Raw genomic sequence first — 20,382 nt, forward strand, 5'->3', positions numbered from 1 at the left:
ACTGTTGTTGTTGCTGCTGCTGTTGTTGTTGTTGCTGTAAAGCTGCCAATTGATGTGGTTGTAGGGGAGCATTATAAGTCCATACAATACGATCACGATCCGAAGCCTTTGTTAGGGAAGAAAATTGTTTAAAATAAAATATTAGTAAAAGCTCTATTACAATTTATTTTAATTTTATTAAAAGCTTTTTATGTTTTAGCTGTAAAACTAAATTTTTCTATTTTTGTTTATTTTGTTTAAAACAAAAATAAAGAGAAGCACTTAATTATTTTACAATTTTGTAATTTAAAACTATGTATATATTACATTAAAATTGCAACTTTTTTTGGAATTTTAGTGCTTCTCATCTCTAAGTTTCTCTAGTTTTCTAATAATAAATTTTTAACATTTTGTTTAAACAACTATTTGAAATCTATATTTTAATAAAACTGTACAAGTTTTGGAGTCTATAGTCTAGTCTATAGTCTAGTCTATAGTCTAGTCTATAGTCCAGTCTATAGTCTAGTCTATAGTCTAGTCTATAGTCTAGTCTATAGTCTAGTCTATAGTCTAGTCTATAGTCTAGTCTATAGTCTAGTCTATAGTCTAGTCTATAGTCTAGTCTATAGTCTAGTCTATAGTCTAGTCTATAGTCTAGTCTATAGTCTAGTCTATAGTCTAGTCTATAGTCTAGTCTATAGTCTAGTCTATAGTCTAGTCTATAGTCTAGTCTATAGTCTAGTCTATAGTCTAGTCTATAGTCTAGTCTATAGCCTAGTCTATAGTCTAGTCTATAGTCTAGTCTATAGTCTAGTCTATAGTCTAGTCTATAGTCTAGTCTATAGTCTAATCTATAGTCTAGTCTATAGTCTAGTCTATAGTCTAGTCTATAGTCTAGTCTATCTATAGTCTAGTCTAGTCTATAGTCTAGTCCATAGTCTAGTCTATATTCTAGTCTATAGTCTAGTCTATAGTCTAGTCTATAGTCTAGTCTATAGTCTAGTCTATAGTCTAGTCTATAGTCTAGTCTATAGTCTAGTCTAGTCTCTATAGTCTAGTCTATAGTCTAGTCTATAGTCTAGTCTATAGTCTAGTCCATAGTCTAGTCTATATTCTAGTCTATAGTCTAGTCTATAGTCTAGTCTATAGTCTAGTCTATAGTCTAGTCTATAGTCTAGTCTATAGTCTAGTCTATAGTCTAGTCTATAGTCTAGTCTATAGTCTAATCTATAGTCTAGTCTATAGTCTAGTCTATAGTCTAGTCTATAGTCTAGTCTATAGTCTAGTCTATAGTCTAGTCTATAGTCTAGTATAGTCCATAGTCTAGTCTACTAGTCTATAGTCTAGTCTATAGTCTAGTCTATAGTCTAGTCTATAGTCTAGTCTATAGTCTAGTCTATAGTCTAGTCTATAGTCTAGTCTATAGTCTAGTCTATAGTCTAGTCTATAGTCTAGTCTATAGTCTAGTCATAGTCTAGTCTATAGTCTAGTCTATAGTCTAGTCCATAGTCTAGTCTATATTCTAGTCTATAGTCTAGTCTATAGTCTAGTCTATAGTCTAGTCTATAGTCTAGTCTATAGTCTAGTCTATAGTCTAGTCTATAGTCTAGTCTATAGTCTAATCTATAGTCTAGTCTATAGTCTAGTCTATAGTCTAGTCTATAGTCTAGTCTATAGTCTAGTCTATAGTCTAGTCTATAGTCTAGTCTATAATCTAGTCTATAGTCTAGTCTATAGTCTAGTCTATAGTCTAGTCTATAGTCTAGTCTATAGTCTAGTCTAGTCTAGTCTATAGTCTAGTCTATAGTCTAGTCTATAGTCTAGTCTATAGTCTAGTCTATAGTCTAGTCTATAGTCTAGTCTATAGTCTAGTCTATAGTCTAGTCTATAGTCTAGTCTATAGTCTAGTCTATAGTCTAGTCTATAGTCTAGTCTATAGTCTAGTCTATAGTCTAGTCTATAGTCTAGTCTATAGTCTAGTCTATAGTCTAGTCTATAGTCTAGTCTATAGTCTAGTCTATAGTCTAGTCTATAGTCTAGTCTATAGTCTAGTCTATAGTCTAGTCTATAGTCTAGTCTATAGTCTAGTCTATAGTCTAGTCTATAGTCTAGTCTATAGTCTAGTCTATAGTCTAGTCTATAGTCTAGTCTATAGTCTAGTCTATAGTCTAGTCTATAGTCTAGTCTATAGTCTAGTCTATAGTCTAGTCTATAGTCTAGTCTATAGTCTAGTCTATAGTCTAGTCTATAGTCTAGTCTATAGTCTAGTCTATAGTCTAGTCTATAGTCTAGTCTATAGTCTAGTCTATAGTCTAGTCTATAGTCTAGTCTATAGTCTAGTCTATAGTCTAGTCTATAGTCTAGTCTATAGTCTAGTCTATAGTCTAGTCTATAGTCTAGTCTATAGTCTAGTCTATAGTCTAGTCTATAGTCTAGTCTATAGTCTAGTCTATAGTCTAGTCTATAGTCTAGTCTATAGTCTAGTCTATAGTCTAGTCTATAGTCTAGTCTATAGTCTAGTCTATAGTCTAGTCTATAGTCTAGTCTATAGTCTAGTCTATAGTCTAGTCTATAGTCTAGTCTATAGTCTAGTCTATAGTCTAGTCTATAGTCTAGTCTATAGTCTAGTCTATAGTCTAGTCTATAGTCTAGTCTATAGTCTAGTCTATAGTCTAGTCTATAGTCTAGTCTATAGTAGTCTATAGTCTAGTCTATAGTCTAGTCTATAGTCTAGTCTATAGTCTAGTCTATAGTCTAGTCTATAGTCTAGTCTATAGTCTAGTCTATAGTCTAGTCTATAGTCTAGTCTATAGTCTAGTCTATAGTCTAGTCTATAGTCTAGTCTATAGTCTAGTCTATAGTCTAGTCTATAGTCTAGTCTATAGTCTAGTCTATAGTCTAGTCTATAGTCTAGTCTATAGTCTAGTCTATAGTCTAGTCTATAGTCTAGTCTATAGTCTAGTCTATAGTCTAGTCTATAGTCTAGTCTATAGTCTAGTCTATAGTCTAGTCTATAGTCTAGTCTATAGTCTAGTCTATAGTCTAGTCTATAGTCTAGTCTATAGGTCTAGTTCTATAGTCTCGTCTATAGTCTAGTCTATAGGTCTAGTCTATAGTTTCGTCTATAGTCTAGTCTTATAGTCTAGTCCTATAGTCATGTCTATAGTCTAGTCTATAGTCTATAGTTCTAGTATAGGTCTAGTCTATAGGTCTAGTCTATAGTCTAGTCTATAGTCTAGTCTATAGCTTAGTCTATAGTTCTAGTTCTAGTCTTAGTCTATAGTCTAGTCTATAGTCTAGTCTATTAGTCTAGTCTATAGTCTAGTCTTAAGTTAGTCTAGTCTAGCTCTAGTCTTATTAGTCTAGTCTTAGTCTAGTCTATAGTCTTAGGTCTATAGTCTAGTCTATAGTCTAGTTCTATAGTCTAGTCTTATAGTCTTAGTCTATAGTCTAAGTCTATAGTCTATAGACTATAGTCTAGTCTATAGTTCTAGATCTATAGTCTAGTCTATAGTCTAGTCTATAGTCTAGTCTATAGTCTAGTCTATAGTCTTTAGTATATAGTCTAGTCTATAGTCTAGTCTATAGTCTATGTCCTATAGTCTAGTCTAATAGTCTAGTCTATAGTCTAGTCTATAGTCTAGGTCTATAGTCTAGTCTATAGTCTAGTTCTATAGTCTAGTCTATAGTCTAGTCTTATAGTCTAGTCTATAGTCTAGTCTATAGTCTAGTCTATAGTCTAGTCTATAGTCTAGTCTATAGTCTAGTCTATAGTCTAGTCTAGTCTATAGTCTAGTCTATGTTAGTCTATAGTCTAGTCTATAGTCTAGTCTATAGTCTAGTCTATAGTCTAGTCTATAGTCTAGTCTATAGTCTCGTCTATAGTCTAGTCTATAGTCTAGTCTATAGTCTAGTCTATAGTCTAGTCTATAGTTAGTCTATAGTCTAGTCTATAGTCTAGTCTATAGTCTAGTCTATAGTCTAGTCTATAGTCTAGTCTATAGTCTAGTCTATAGTCTAGTCTATAGTCTAGTCTATAGTCTAGTCTATAGTCTATAGTCTATTTTATAGCTCTAGTCTAGTCTAGTCTAGTCTATAGTCTAGTCTATAGTCTATGTACTATAGTCTAGTCTATAGTCTAGTACTAGTCTAGTCTTCTATAGTCTAGTCTATAGTCTAGTCTATAGTCTAGTCTATAGTTCTTAGTCTATAGTCTAGTCATAGTCTAGTCTTAGTCTAGTCTATAGTTAGTCTATAGTCTAGTCTATAGTCTAGTCTATAGTCTAGTCTATAGTCTAGTCTATAGTCTAGTCTTAGTCTAGTCTATAGTCTAGTCTATAGTCTAGTCTATAGTCTAGTCTATAGTCTAGTCTATAGTCTAGTCTATAGTCTAGTCTATAGTCTAGTCTATAGTCTAGTCTATAGTCTAGTCTATAGTCTAGTCTATAGTCTAGTCTATAGTCTAGTCTATAGTCTAGTCTATAGTCTAGTCTATAGTCTAGTCTATAGTCTAGTCTATAGTCTAGTCTATAGTCTAGTCTATAGTCTAGTCTATAGTCTAGTCTATAGTCTAGTCTATAGTCTAGTCTATAGTCTAGTCTATAGTCTAGTAGATAGTCTCGTCTATAGTCTAGTCTATAGTCTAGTCTATAGTCTAGTCTATAGTCTAGTCTATAGTCTAGTCTATGGTCTAGTCTACAATCTAGTCTAGTCTAGTCTAATCTATAGTCTAGTCTATAGTCTAGCCTATAGTATAGACTATAGTCTAGTATATAGTCTATTCTATAGTCTAGTTTATAATATAATCTTTAGTACAGTCTTTAGACAATATTTTTACAGTTAAACGAACAGACCTAATATTTTTATAAAAAAAAATCAGTAAATTTTCTTTTATATTTATTAATATTTAATAAATTATAGTTTTGTATTGTTGTGTTACAGGTGCAGAGTGTATTTGTGTTAGAAACATAAAAACGAAAGAGAAATTCAAAAAATTCGATGGCAACAAAAGAAAAGGAAAAATATTTAATAAATTATAAGCGTGCATTAATAAGAACCGCATGCCATTTAGAGTTTTTTGTTAAAAATGCATGCAATATTTTATTTTTATGATTAAAAGCAGAATTAATGTTAAATGTTTATTATTTTTTTAAATTTATTTATTGATTTCATAGAAGGCTATTTATTAATGGAGAGAAAATGGTTAAACAATTCAAACAGAAGAAATGAACTGCATGAAACTTCAGTTACCTGTCATATGTGTATTTTAAAAAACACAGTTTTCTTTTATATCAAAAATTGGTTCCTCCCCCAAAAAACTTGCAACTTCACTAGTTCAGTAACAATTTGGTTCTCTTTAAAGAGTTAAAATTTCTTGTCACATTTATTTAATGCAAAAATAATTACTTAACAAAACCTAGATATTGATCTTTTTTTCTTTCTTTCTTTATAACAAATGCATTTACTGGTCATTCACTGGCGAGTAAATGTCAAAACAAATAGTCTATGAATGTCAGTCTGCACTACCCAGTCTGTCTCAAGAATAATAATGATAATTTGTCTGAAATGATGTTGACCTTTTTGTGGTTCCAATAACAAACTTAAGAAAAATAGCATTCTAGAGTCATGTTTAATAGTAAGAAAAAGCAATAAATTATTGTATACAATGTACATTATAATTAATAAATAAAAAGAAAAAAAGAATAATAATTTAAATAGTTGTAATAAGTAGCAGTAGAGATCTCTAGACTAAAATAGAGAAAATTTATTATAATTTTTCTTTTTAAAGTGACGTTTTGTACAAAAAAAAAAAGAAAAATTAAGAAAGAGAGGGAGAAACAACAAAGTGACAACAACCTTTTGTATAGTTAAATGAGTACATTTAGTGTGTAATTGTTGTTTCTGTTGTTGCTGTTGGGTGGTTGCACATGTTGTATTATGGTTAATGGATGTTGTTGTTGTTGCTTCTGTTTCAGCTTCTGCCTCTTCTGTACTAGTACTAGTATCGGTAGTAGTTCTTGTTGTTATAAATTTCTTTAAAATATGAGTAGTAGAAGTGGGAGGAGTAGGAGGAGGTTGATTATTTGTAGTAGATTGAGTTGGTGTTATAATAATTCTCACTTTACGACGACGTTTATTGAATATATCGCGTTGACTACGAGCTTCCGGTGAAGCACATAGTATGGTATTGGATGGCGATGTTGTTGTTGTTATTTCAGTTGTTGTGCTTGCAGACGACGACGAAGAAGATGTTGTCATTGTTGTTGCAATAATAGTATTATTGTTATTATTATTAATTTTTAATTGTATACAAGTTTTAGTAGATGAAGAAGATTGCTAAAATAAAATCGTTTTTTTTTTTTTCATTTTTTTAAGGCAAAAAAATAATACACACACACAAAAACACATTGTCAAAACAACATTGAGTTGATATTGAGTAATAAAGAGTTAATAAACATTGAAAGAGAGAAAAATTGTATATAATATGAAAAAAAAAGATAAAAACAATAAAATTATAAGTTTTGGTTGTTAATTAAAAAGAAAAAAACATAATAAATCAACCAAATCAAAAATGTTAGTAAAAATATTAAAATTTTTAAGACAATAGACCAGAAACAACATGGTATGTAAGAAAGGAAGAAAAAACAAAGATAAAAAGAGAATAGAATAGAAATAGAGCTTTGGTAAAAAATATTTGCATTTGAAAAGTGTTGTAGTAAGTATAAATATTGTAATTGAATTGAAAATTTAATTTAACAAAAAACAACAATACTACACTATAGATATTTCGATATGTTATTATTTTTAAAAATTTACACAAAAACTGAAATCAAAATTCAAAAATTCTAACTATAGATTAGTCTATAGTCCAGTCTATAGTCTAGTCTATAGTCTAGTCTATAGTCTAGTCTATAGTCTAGTCTATAGTCTAGTCTATAGTCTAGTCTATAGTCTAGTCTATAGTCTAGTCTATAGTCTAGTCTATAGTCTAGTCTATAGTCTAGTCTATAGTCTAGTCTATAGTCTAGTCTAGTCTATAGTCTAGTCTATAGTCTAGTCTATAGTCTAGTCTAGTCTATAGTCTAGTCTATAGTCTAGTCTATAGTCTAGTCTATAGTCTAGTCTATAGTCTAGTCTATAGTCTAGTCTATAGTCTAGTCTATAGTCTAGTCTATAGTCTAGTCTATAGTCTAGTCTATAGTCTAGTCTATAGTCTAGTCTATAGTCTAGTCTATAGTCTAGTCTATAGTCTAGTCTATAGTCTAGTCTATAGTCTAGTCTATAGTCTAGTCTATAGTCTAGTCTATAGTCTAGTCTATAGTCTAGTCTATAGTCTAGTCTATAGTCTAGTCTATAGTCTAGTCTATAGTCTAGTCTAGTCTAGTCTATAGTCTAGTCTATAGTCTAGTCTAGTCTATAGTCTAGTCTATAGTCTAGTCTATAGTCTAGTCTAGTCTATAGTCTAGTCTATAGTCTAGTCTAGTCTATAGTCTAGTCTAGTCTAGTCTAGTCTATAGTCTAGTCTAGTCTAGTCTAGTCTATAGTCTAGTCTATAGTCTAGTCTATAGTCTAGTCTATAGTCTAGTCTATAGTCTAGTCTATAGTCTAGTATATAGTCTAGTCTATAGTCTAGTCTATAGTCTAGTCTATAGTCTAGTCTATAGTCTAGTCTATAGTCTAGTCTATAGTCTAGTCTATAGTCTAGTCTATAGTCTAGTCTATAGTCTAGTCTATAGTCTAGTCTATAGTCTAGTCTATAGTCTAGTCTATAGTCTAGTCTATAGTCTAGTCTATAGTCTAGTCTATAGTCTAGTCTATAGTCTAGTCTATAGTCTAGTCTATAGTCTAGTCTATAGTCTAGTCTATAGTCTAGTCTATAGTCTAGTCTATAGTCTAGTCTATAGTCTAGTCTATAGTCTAGTCTATAGTCTAGTCTATAGTCTAGTCTATAGTCTAGTCTATAGTCTAGTCTATAGTCTAGTCTATAGTCTATAGTCTAGTCTATAGTCTAGTCTATAGTCTAGTCTATAGTCTAGTCTATAGTCTAGTCTAGTCTATAGTCTAGTCTATAGTCTAGTCTATAGTCTAGTCTATAGTCTAGTCTATAGTCTAGTCTATAGTCTAGTCTATAGTCTAGTCTATAGTCTAGTCAATAGTCTAGTCTATAGTCTAGTCTATAGTCTAGTCTATAGTCTAGTCTATAGTCTAGTCTATAGTCTAGTCTATAGTCTAGTCTATAGTCTTGTCTATAGTCTAGTCTATAGTCTAGTCTATAATCTAGTCTTTAGTCTAGTCTTTAGTCTAGTCTATAGTCTAGTCAATAGTCTAGTCTATAGTCTAGTCTAGTCTAGTCTATAGTCTAGTCTATAGTCTAGTCTATAGTCTACTCTATAGTCTAGTCTATAGTCTAGTCTATAGTCTACTCTATAGTCTAGTCTATATGACCAAAAATCAATAAAATTAAATTTTGGAAAACAAGTTTTCTTAAAAAAAAATAACTTTTAATAATTTCCTTCAAAAAAATTGCGATTATCATATCAATATTTGATAATTTTTTAAATTATGTAACATATCGAAATTCTTTAAGAAAAAAACAAAACACATATACAACTAAAGGGATTTTTAAGGAAATGGGGGTGTTTTTAGGGAATCATTATTTTTAAACACAAACAACACAACAATTAACTACATAACTTTGATTTGTTTACTAAAAAGCAGGTTTCATATTTAAGGGATAAAAAGTGGAAAAGGATTAAAGATTGTATTGATATAGTAAGCTAAATTTGAATTGGAATGAAAACGGCTTAAATGTAATTGAGATTTTTGGTACTTAGCCTAACAATTTTGTTCATATGGAAATTTAACGATTAAAAACTAAAAGATTTAGAGAATCAATTTATGAAATTCCCAAAAATCTTTTAAGTTTTCAAAAAAACACTAAAAATACTTTCTTTTTTGTTTGATTAGGAAAAAGCAGAAAAAAATAAAACCAATTTACCTGAGAATCTTCCGAATCTTGTCTGGTATCTAATAGTGTATTCAAAGAACTATTTACATCCTCATCAATATCAATTGGTATAACAGCACCCATACCTTCACGTTGTATCTGCTGTAAATGATCTTCCGATTTGCTGGTGCGAAAACCGGCCGAATCACATTTGCGCACTATCTGACCATTATGACGACGCACCACACCCGAACTATCAGCTCCACATACTACACCACTGCCGCCCGCCAAATTCGAGGGTTCCGGACTGGTGGGCACTGAATTGGCGGTCTCCTTATCAATTAGAGGTGTAGAAAGCGAAATGGGTGAAGTGGGTACAGAAAATGAGGTTTCATCTTGTGATGTATTATTGCCTGCCCCGGCACCGGTATTGCCCACGGTTGTGGATGAGGTCGAAGAAGCAGATGAACGTTGATGGCGCGCACAGTCGACATTGTCTTGTGAGTTGCGCTGCTGTTTGTATCTTAAGGCAGCCTTTTGTTTCTTTAAAGCTTTTAAACGTTGTTTAGCCGAGGCAGAAGCTACTGAATTAGAATACTCCTCATCCTCGTGCTGTTCTTCATCGTCATCATCGCCATATTGCATTAAACACTGACGATCGCTAGCCTCATCGTCGGCCTGGCCACCAGCGCCCAAACCACCACTATTATATGTTTCCAAATTAGTAATGTCATAATTAGTTTGATCCTCTTCGTTTTCCTCATCCTCTGCCGCATAGCGTTCATAGTCTTCATCCGGCTCTTCGTCTTCATTTTGATAGTATTCATAGGATTTGTTTTGTTGTTGCTGCTGGCGAGTTTGCTGTTGATAACATTGTTGCTTGTGCTTTTGCATATAATGGTGATGTTTAGTCTTATGGTGTGTTTGTTGCTGAGGAGGAAGATTGCGGTGTACATCCCCCTCCTCATCGTAGTCTTCGTCACCCATATCCTCCTCATCCTTTTCCAGTTCTTCACACAGTAGAAGCGTGTCATTGGTAAGAGAATCCTTGCGATTATTGTAGCTATTATTAATACTATCACGTTGATATTGTTGCTGCTGTTGCTGCTGTTCCTGTTCTCGTTCCTTTTGCGCCTGCGCTTGTTGTTGTTTACGTAAACGTGATTTAGCCTTATTTTGTAATTCCGCCGAGTCGGTGCTGTGTGTGGGTGATTCTTGCGATGAGGAGGAAGTGGGTGAGGATTCTCCCGAAGCTTTTGGCGCTAAGGCACCATTAGCCCTTGCTACTGCCGCTCTATTGGGTGAGTCCCTTAGTGAATCGACTTTTTTAGCTTGCACTGGTAAAAGATTGCTATTTTGTGGTGTTCGCGATAGATTTAAAATCAAATCACCCGTCATCATATAAGCCTCGAAACGTGGTGCCTTTGCTGGCTGTGGTGGTGCTGAGTTGGGCTCAGGATCTCTCTCCTCCGCGGCATAAGAGGAGGAGGAAGAGGATTTGCCTTGTCTCGTTGTATTGCCGCTGTAGGAGAATGAATGTTGCAAGTTATTGGAACCCACCATAAAACTAGTACCATTAGTGGTGTTGGTAGTTGCTGTTGTTGTAGTGGCAGCTGCTGCTGCAGCCGCTGCCGCTAGTGAGGCTTTAGTGGGTATTTGTGAGGGTCTTGGTCGTTTATGTTGCGGTGATTGTTGAGTTTTTTGTGTGGGACATTTTAAAGCCTGAGGTATGCGTGAAGGACGACTTGTGGGAGAGGTGGCTGTTGTTGATGTTCCAGTACCGGCTCCACTACCTCCTCCTCCTCCTCCCCCACCACCCGCCAAACCCTCTACCAATTGTATTTTAGCTGAAGAGACTGATGAACTACGACTATGATTACTTGTCGTATTGCTGGATTGACGTTGTGGCAAGTTTGTTGCTGTTGCAGATATTGTTGATTTATAACGTGTGGCGGCGGGTGAACTAGAAGTTGGTGATTGTTGTTGTTGCTGTTGTATCGTCGTATAATTGTGCGTCGTATCGTAATGCAATTTATTGGCAGCTTCGTGATGTTGTTGTTGGTGATGATGATGAGGTGATGATGTTCTTGAATGATGATAATCGTAATTATTTGTTGTTTCTATATCTATATAATGTGGGCTTTTTGTATTTGCTAATTGTTCTTTAATGCGTGCTTTTAATTTTGGATCTGAAATTATTTACAAAAGAAATATTAAAAGAATTAATGAATTATTAAAAATTTGTTTGTTTAACTTTACTTCAACTTTATTCAGGGATTCCAAAAGAAATATTATTCTTTTAAATAAACTAATAGTATTTGTTTAGCATAAGAATCAGTCTATATGTTTGATTTGCAATTGATCTTTTTAACAAAGTCTTGCAATAAAATTCCATTCTTTTTATTTAATTTAATTAGATTTTAGTTTATTTCCTTAAAGTAACATAAAATTACCTCTTTTCAGTTCCAATGTTACTAAATCCTCCGATAAACGCAAACATTTTAATACCTCTTTCGTTGTGTATCGATGTACATCGGTTCCATTAACTTTTAAAATCACATCGCCAGCTTCCACCTAAAACAAAATATTTTGCAAAAAAAAACCAGATTAATAAAATATTAAATTTAACTTAAAATTTATTTAAAAAATTTTCGCATTTAAAACAAAAATTTCTTAAACATTTGTAGTATTTTCAGTTACATATATTTTTCAAAAAGTTTCTTTTTAAAGTTCATTATTAACAAGTAAGAAGTCTATATTCGCCTTTGCCGAATCTTATATACCCTTCACCATAATGTGTTTAAAAAATATTAATTTTATAAAATGTCAATTTATTTCATCTTCCCGACCCTGTCATAACTTAAGCAAAACAAGAGAAACAACAACAATGCTAAACGAAATAAAAAACAGAAAAAACAAAATACACAACGTAATGAAACTACAGCCATCCAAACATTAGAAACAATATACACAAAAAAAACAAAAACAAAATACACAAGGCGATGAAGCCACAGCCATCCAAACATATGAAACGAAATACATACACAAAAAAACAAAAACAAAACACACATCGCAATGAAACCAACCTTTTATACAATAAGCAGTGTTGTTGTTGCTTTTTTGATGAAATTTTCAGAGGTTGTCTCGGATTTTTGCTCATATCTCCGTTATTTATGGACCGATTTTGCTGATTTTTAATAGGAAACTTCTCGAAAGTATGTCCAACAGAATTATTGAAGATTTGGATCCCGAAGATATCTAGGGTCTTCAGAAAATTGATTTCAACAAACACACAGATAGACGGACAGACAGACAGACGGACATAGCTTAATCGACTCCGCAATCTATAAAGACTCGGAATATATATACTTTATAGGGTCGGAAAATTATATTGTAGAAATTACAAACGGAATGACAAACTTATATATACCCTTCTCACGAAGGTGAAGGGTATAAAAATTTCTAAATTAAAATAAAGTCCTTTTTATCTTATTACTTTAACCAAACAGTATTACAACTATTCATGTAATATTCATTATACAAATCCTTTAAACAAAATGACAAACTTTAACAAAACCATCATCAACATTCTTTTCTCTATCTTTGCAAAAAAAATCCTTTATTCACCCAATACATAACACCATAAAATCCTTTACTTACTCACACACCACAAAAATCGAACAAAAAAAAGGAATTAAATCGAAAAAGGAAGTGTAACAATGAAAAACGCAAAATCCAAATGCATTTTTCTTTTGATGGCAAATGCATTTGAACAATATTATGGTAAGAGTAGAGTAACCACCTTGCAAGTAAATAAGTAAATAGGTGGGGTAATGGCAAAAAAAATGTACTAGATTTCATCTAGTCTATATACATACAACAAAAACACATACATTTAGTGTTTATATATAAGACGATTTCTTTTTATGCGTGATATTTTATTGATTTTTTTTCTGTATTTCATTTTAGTTGATTTTTATATTTTATTTTTCTTTTATTTAAAAGAATATAGAAAAAAATTGCAAAAAAAATTTTTTATAGAAAATGTATTTAGAAAAAAATATGGTACAAAATACATAATAGTTTATAGTATTTGAAAAATACAATACGTTATTTTGAGTGGTTGATTGTGGGTTACATATCATACTACATATAGTTTTATTATTTGTAGTCTATCTATAATATATTCTATATATAGTAAAGACTTTTTGTCTATCAAAAAAAAAAAAAAAAAAACAAAGAAACATTTTGACACTTAACAAAAGATCATAAACGAAAATTGATATGCATTTGTATAAGGAAGAAGAAGAAACTAGAATACTATAAAAACAAAAAGATGAAAAAGGGGTGTGTTGCCGTATGCAATTTTTCAAATAGCTAAAGTTTTAGTTCAGACTATAGACGAAACTATAGTTCACATTAAAGACTAAAGTATTGTCCAGACTATAGACTAAACTACAGTCCGGATTATAGACTAAACTATAGTTCAGACTATTAACTAAACTATAGTTCAAACTATATACTACATTATAGTTCAAACTATAGACTAAACTATTTTCTAGACTAAACTTGAGTCTAAACTTATTCAGACTATAGACCAATATATATTCTATACTATAAACTAAACCATAGTACAGACCGTAGACTAAACTACAGTCCAGATTAAATTATAATACAGACTAAACTAGAGTCTAGACTATAGACTAAACTAATCCAGACTATAAACTAAACTATAGTCCAGACTATAGACTAAACTTTTGTCCATGCTATATGTTAGTATATAGTCCAGACTTAAATATAAAACAGACTAAACTGGCGTCTATACTATAGACTAAACTATCGTCGAGACCATAGACTAAACTATTGTCTATAGTCCAGACCATAGACTATAATCGAAGCTAAAAACTAAAGTACTGTCCAGACTATAGACTATTCTATAATCCGTACTATAGAACAAACTATTGTCTATGTTCTGACTATGTTCATACTATAAACTAAACTATAGACTAAACAATAGTCCAGACTAGAGTCTAAATTATAGTCCATACTATAGACTAAATAATAATCCAAGCAATGGACTAAACTATATTCCAAACTATAGCCTAAACTATAGTCCAGACTATAGCCCACATTATTCTACAGATTTTAAACTAAACTATAAACCAGGCTATTGAATATAGATAATCTATAGTCCAGACTATAATCTAATAAACTATAGTCTAGAGTCTATACTACAGACTAAATTATCAGGCTTTTTTTAGCTTTTTTTATAAAATTATTATTTTTGCTAAAAAAAAATAAAAATTCATTAAATATGTTAACATTGCAACTCTCTTTCCCCAACTATAAATCTTTATTATACATATTTGATAACTTCCCCTTTTCAAATGTCACACCCTGTAAACTGTCATTTTCCATCAGATAACAAGCAAACAGATTGATATGAATGCATGAAAGATGTATGTAATAGTAACAACAATAACAATGTTATTATAACACTCTTCTTCTTCTTCTATTAAATTTATGATAAAATGGGAGGTTGTGGTTGGGGTTGCTGTATAAATAAACATGTTCTCGCCTCAATAGAGAATAAAACATAACAATAACAATGTATGTATAGATGTAAGTTTGTTTAAATAAATGTCTATTATGTAAATACAATGCTACAAAACTACCGTTACAAGTATAGATTTATTGATGATTACATTGGAGCAAGAGTGACTGAGTAAGTAAATATGTAAGTAAATATGAATATCTGTGCGTGTGTGATAAATGGCTAAATGAATGGGATAAATGCCAAAAAAAATTTACACTAAAGAGATAAAAATATTAAATTAAGAGGAAGCATTTGTTGTAACTAAAATATTACTATATATGTATAACTTTATTGAGTATATGTTGTATTTATTATATGTAAATATTTTTAAAACTGTTACTTTAATAGAGATAATCATATTATAGATTATTTTTGTTGTTATATTTTTATCTTTTCCCTTTTGTGTGAAAACAATTGAACAAGTAATATTTACTAATATCTATAGAGAAATTAATATTTATTTAAAAATTTACTGTTGTTGTTATTTTTTTTGTGTTTTTCGCCATATTTAAAACAAAGTAAATATTTACATAGTGCTTTAATTACGTGGTTTCGCTTTTATGATTAAATACAAAAAAATAAAACAACCACAGCAATACAACAAGTAAGTACAGTGGGTAGAGTTAAGAAAAAAAGGGGTAAAAAACTTCATCTGAGATAAAAAATGTCTAGAGAATTAGGTGAATACTAATGTCAAAGCTAAAGACTAGACTATAGACTAGACTATGGACTAGACTATAGACTAGACTATAGACTAGACTATAGACTAGACTATAGACTAGACTATAGACTAGACTATAGACTAGACTATAGACTAGACTATAGACTAGACTATAGACTAGACTATAGACTAGATTATAGACTAGATTATATACTAGACTATAGACTAGGCTATAGACTAGACTATAGACTAGACTATACTAGACTATAGACTAGACTATAGACTAGACTATAGACTAGACTATAGACTAGACTATAGACTAGACTATAGACTAGACTATAGACTAGACTATAGACTAGACTATAGACTAGACTATAGACTAGCTATAGACTAGACTATAGACTAGACTATAGACTAGACTATAGACTAGACTATAGACTAGACTATAGAATGACTAGACTATAGACTAGACTATAGACTAGACTATAGACTAGACTATAGACTAGACTATAGACTAGACTATAGACTAGACTATAGACTAGACTATAGACTAGACTATAGACTAGACTATAGACTAGACTAGACTATAGACTAGACTAGACTATAGACTAGACTATAGACTAGACTATAGACTAGACTATAGACTAGACTATAGACTAGACTATAGACTAGACTAGAGACTAGACTATAGACTAGACTATAGACTAGACTATAGACTAGACCTAGAGACTAGACTATAGAATAGAACTATAGACTACTATAGACTAGACTAATAGACTAGACTATAGACTAGGACTATAGACTAGACTATAGACTAGACTATAGACTAGACTATAGACTAGACTATAGACTAGACTATAGACTAGACTATAGACTAGACTATAGACTAGACTATAGACTAGACTATAGACTAGACTATAGACTAGACTATAGACTAGACTATAGACCTAGACTAATAGAGACTAGACTATAGACTAGACTATAGACTAGACTATAGACTAGACTATAGACTAGACTATAGACTAGACTATAGACCTAGACTACTAGACTAGACTATAGACTAGACTATAGACTAGACTATAGACTAGACTATAGACTAGAACCTATAAGACTAGACTATAGACTAGACTATAGACTATACTATAGACTAACTAGACTATAGACTAGACTATAGACTAGACTATAGACTAGACTATAGACTAGACTATAGACTAGACTATAGACGACTAGACTATAGACTAGACTAGACTAGACTATAGACTAGACTATAGACTAGACTATAGACTAGACTATAGACTAGACTATAGACTAGACTATAGACTAGACTATAGACTAGACTATAGACTAGACTATAGACTAGGACTATAGACTAGACTATAGACTAGACTATAGACTAGACTATAGACTAGACTATAGACTAGACTATAGACTAGACTATAGACTAGACTATAGACTAGACTATAGACTAGACTATAGACTAGACTATAGACTAGACTATAGACTAGACTATAGACTAGACTATAGACTAGACTATAGACTAGACTATAGACTAGACTAGACTATAGACTAGACTATAGACTAGACTAGACTATAGACTAGACTATAGACTAGACTATAGACTAGACTATAGACTAGACTATAGACTAGACTATAGACTAGACTATAGACTAGACTATAGACTAGACTATAGACTAGACTATAGACTAGACTATAGACTAGACTATAGACTAGACTATAGACTAGACTATAGACTAGACTATAGACTAGACTATAGACTAGACTATAGACTAGACTATAGACTAGACTATAGACTAGACTATAGACTAGACTATAGACTAGACTATAGACTAGACTATAGACTAGACTATAGACTAGACTATAGACTAGACTATAGACTAGACTATAGACTAGACTATAGACTAGACTATAGACTAGACTATAGACTAGACTATAGACTAGACTATAGACTAGACTATAGACTAGACTATAGACTAGACTATAGACTAGACTATAGACTAGACTATAGACTAGACTATAGACTAGACTATAGACTACACTATAAACTGCACATTTTCCTTTACTTCCTTCCCACTGTTCAAAAATTTTACTTAAAATTGTTTAGTTTATTTTTAGAAAAAAAAATAAATAAAATTTCATTGAAAAACATTTATTCATGTCTATGATCATTTAACACTATTAATTTATACAGATGAATTGTTTTCATCTTTAATAAGTTTTATTTTTTCGATGTTTGTTTCTTCAACAAATGTTTTCAACATTAAATGCTGAATTTATTTTTTTGTTTAATTAATTTTCGTTTTTTTTTTTTTTTTTTTTCTTCTTCTCCAAACTCATAAATAATTTATTTTTTTAATAATTGTTTACAAAAAAAACACACTTTTAAAATGAATTTCTCTTTAAAAATCATTTATCATTTAATAAAAAATTAAGGAAAAAAATTGACAATAAGTTAAGTAAACAATTAAGAAAATCATTTACTGACCACATCGTGGTACCAAGACGTTGAAATGTGATGTATGATGATGTCGTCTAGTTGTAATTGTGGACTTTTAGAGGGGGTATCAATCGCAAAATGTTATTGTAATGTTAACTCGTCGATTTAATGAACCAGTATGAACTATTGTCAATAGTTTCAAAACAATGAAAGCAAATATGTTTTTTATTGTTGATATGAACTTATAGTAAGTATTTGCTTGCAACATACACAATAACAAGAAAATAGATACATTTGAAATTATATTATTAATGGGTTTTATGACAGACTTTTGTTTACACAACTCTACAGACTATAGTCTAAAATCCAGGCAAAAGTAATAAGGACTATAGAACAGACTATAGTTCAGACTGTAGACATGACCATAGTCTAATCCAGCCTATTGGCAGGAATATTGAGACTATAGTCCAGTCTATAGTTAAGACTATAGTCCAGTCTATAGTTAAGACTATAGTCCAGTCTATAGTTAGACTATAGTCCAGTCTATAGTCAAACTTTAGACCAGTCCAGTCTATAGTATAGGCTATAGTGCATTCTATAGTCAAGACTATACTCCAGTCTATAGTCAAGAGTATAGTCTAGTCTATAGTCAAGACTTTAGTCCAGTCTATAGTCAAGACTATAGTCCAGTCTATAGTCAAGACTATAGTCCAAAATATAGCCAAGTCAGACTACATTCCAGAGTATAGTCCAGACTGTATTAAAAACTGTATTTTATACTAAGTCCAATTCAAATTGATATTATGAGCCAAAATCTAAAAATATTTAAAAGTATAAAATCATTAATTTATAATCTCCGGTGTGCCTTCATTTGTACACTACCGGCGAAACAGAAACAACAACAAAAGAAAAAAACACCCATTTTTCCACTCGGTATGGTGACAAACTGAGTGTGAGAGAGGAAAATTCAAACAAAACAATGAAACAATAGAAAATGGAACACAATAAAGACAACAACAAGAATATAAAGAAAATAAAAGAATAAGTTTTAAAAAAATGAGTATACGCTCTGAGGGCCAAAAGAAAACAACAACATTTGTGTTTTTATTGTATGCAATTTTTCTGTTTGAACAAAAACAAAACACGAAAATAAAAAACAAATTTTAGATTAGAGTAATATGTATAACAAATAAGAAACAATAAAATAAATGAGCATAGAAAATTGGTAAACAATAAGAAAAAAAGAGAATGAAAAGAACAAATGCAAAATATGGAAAAAACACAATTACTTTGCTTCGCTATTAGAGAAAAAAACTGAGTGCAGCAATTAAAACAAATACAAAATAAAAGAAAAACAAAACACGATGGTAATTGGAACTGCATAAATGGATAAAATTATTATGAAAGTGTTGCAATATAAGTAAATAACAGTAAAACTAACACACATGTACATAGATATCTACATGTAAATACGTATTTATAAGTGTTTATGTGTATAAGGGTATGCATATTTTAAACATGTTGATAAGTATTTAGCAAATGTGCGATAATAGTTATTTTAGAGATTATTTCACTCTTGGTTTGTACAAGGGATAACTTTTATTTAAATAATGGAATACATCAAAAACAAATCCCAAACTTTTGTTCCTAAAGATTTTTGAATAATTTACTATAGAATAGACTGTAGACTAGACTATAGACAAGACTATAGACTAGACTATAGAATAGACAATAGACTAGACTATAGACTAGACTATAGACTATACTATAGACTATACTATAGACTAGACTATAGACTAGACTATAGACTAGACTATAGACTAGACTATAGACTAGACTATAGACTAGACTATAGACTAGACTATAGACTAGACTATAGACTAGACTATAGACTAGACTATAGACTAGACTATAGACTAGACTATAGACTAGACTATAGACTAGACTATAGACTAGACTATAGACTAGACTATAGACTAGACTATAGACTAGACTATAGACTAGACTATAGACTAGACTATAGACTAGACTATAGACTAGACTATAGACTAGACTATAGACTAGACTATAGACTAGACTATAGACTAGACTATAGACTAGACAATAGACTAGACTATAGACTAGACTATAGACTAGACTATAGAATAGACAATAGACTAGACTATAGACTAGACTATAGACTAGACTATAGACTAGACTATAGACTAGACTATAGACTAGACTATAGACTAGACTATAGACTAGACTATAGACTAGACTATAGACTAGACTATAGACTAGACTATAGACTAGACTATAGACTAGACTATAGACTAGACTATAGACTAGACTATAGACTAGACTATAGACTAGACTATAGACTAGACTATAGACTAGACTATAGACTAGACTATAGACTAGACTATAGACTAGACTATAGACTAGACTATAGACTAGACTATAGACTAGACTATAGACTAGACTATAGACTAGACTATAGACTAGACTATAGACTAGACTATAGACTAGACTATAGAATAGACAATAGACTAGACTATAGACTAGACTATAGACTAGACTATAGACTAGACTATATACTAGACTATAGACTAGACTATAGACTAGACTATAGACTAGACTATAGACTAGACTATAGACTAGACTATAGACTAGACTATAGACTAGACTATAGACTAGACTATAGACTAGACTATAGACTAGACTATAGACTAGACTATAGACTAGACTATAGACTAGACTATAGA

General features: G+C 31.2%; 1 protein-coding gene across 1 annotated transcript in view; it reads right to left on the reverse strand.

Moving 5' to 3' along the window:
• Positions 1 to 3: 3 nt before the first annotated feature.
• Positions 4 to 20,382, reverse strand: part of LOC119613199 (PH and SEC7 domain-containing protein-like) — a gene marked incomplete at its 3' end in the record, with an annotated part of 40,933 nt that continues 20,554 nt past the window's right edge. Inside the window, exons 3-5 of the mRNA XM_037969145.1 lie at positions 11,380 to 11,500; positions 8,978 to 11,115; positions 4 to 106 (exon numbers count right to left, since the gene is read on the reverse strand). Of these exons, the coding sequence (XP_037825073.1) occupies positions 4 to 106; positions 8,978 to 11,115; positions 11,380 to 11,500 (2,362 nt within the window). The remainder of the gene's footprint in view (positions 107 to 8,977; positions 11,116 to 11,379; positions 11,501 to 20,382) is intronic.

The sequence above is a fragment of the Lucilia sericata genome, unplaced genomic scaffold (genome assembly GCF_015586225.1).
Source record: "Lucilia sericata isolate MDLA Ls3-8-SP2 unplaced genomic scaffold, ASM1558622v1 Contig002010F_arrow, whole genome shotgun sequence".
Taxonomy (NCBI): domain Eukaryota; kingdom Metazoa; phylum Arthropoda; class Insecta; order Diptera; family Calliphoridae; genus Lucilia; species Lucilia sericata.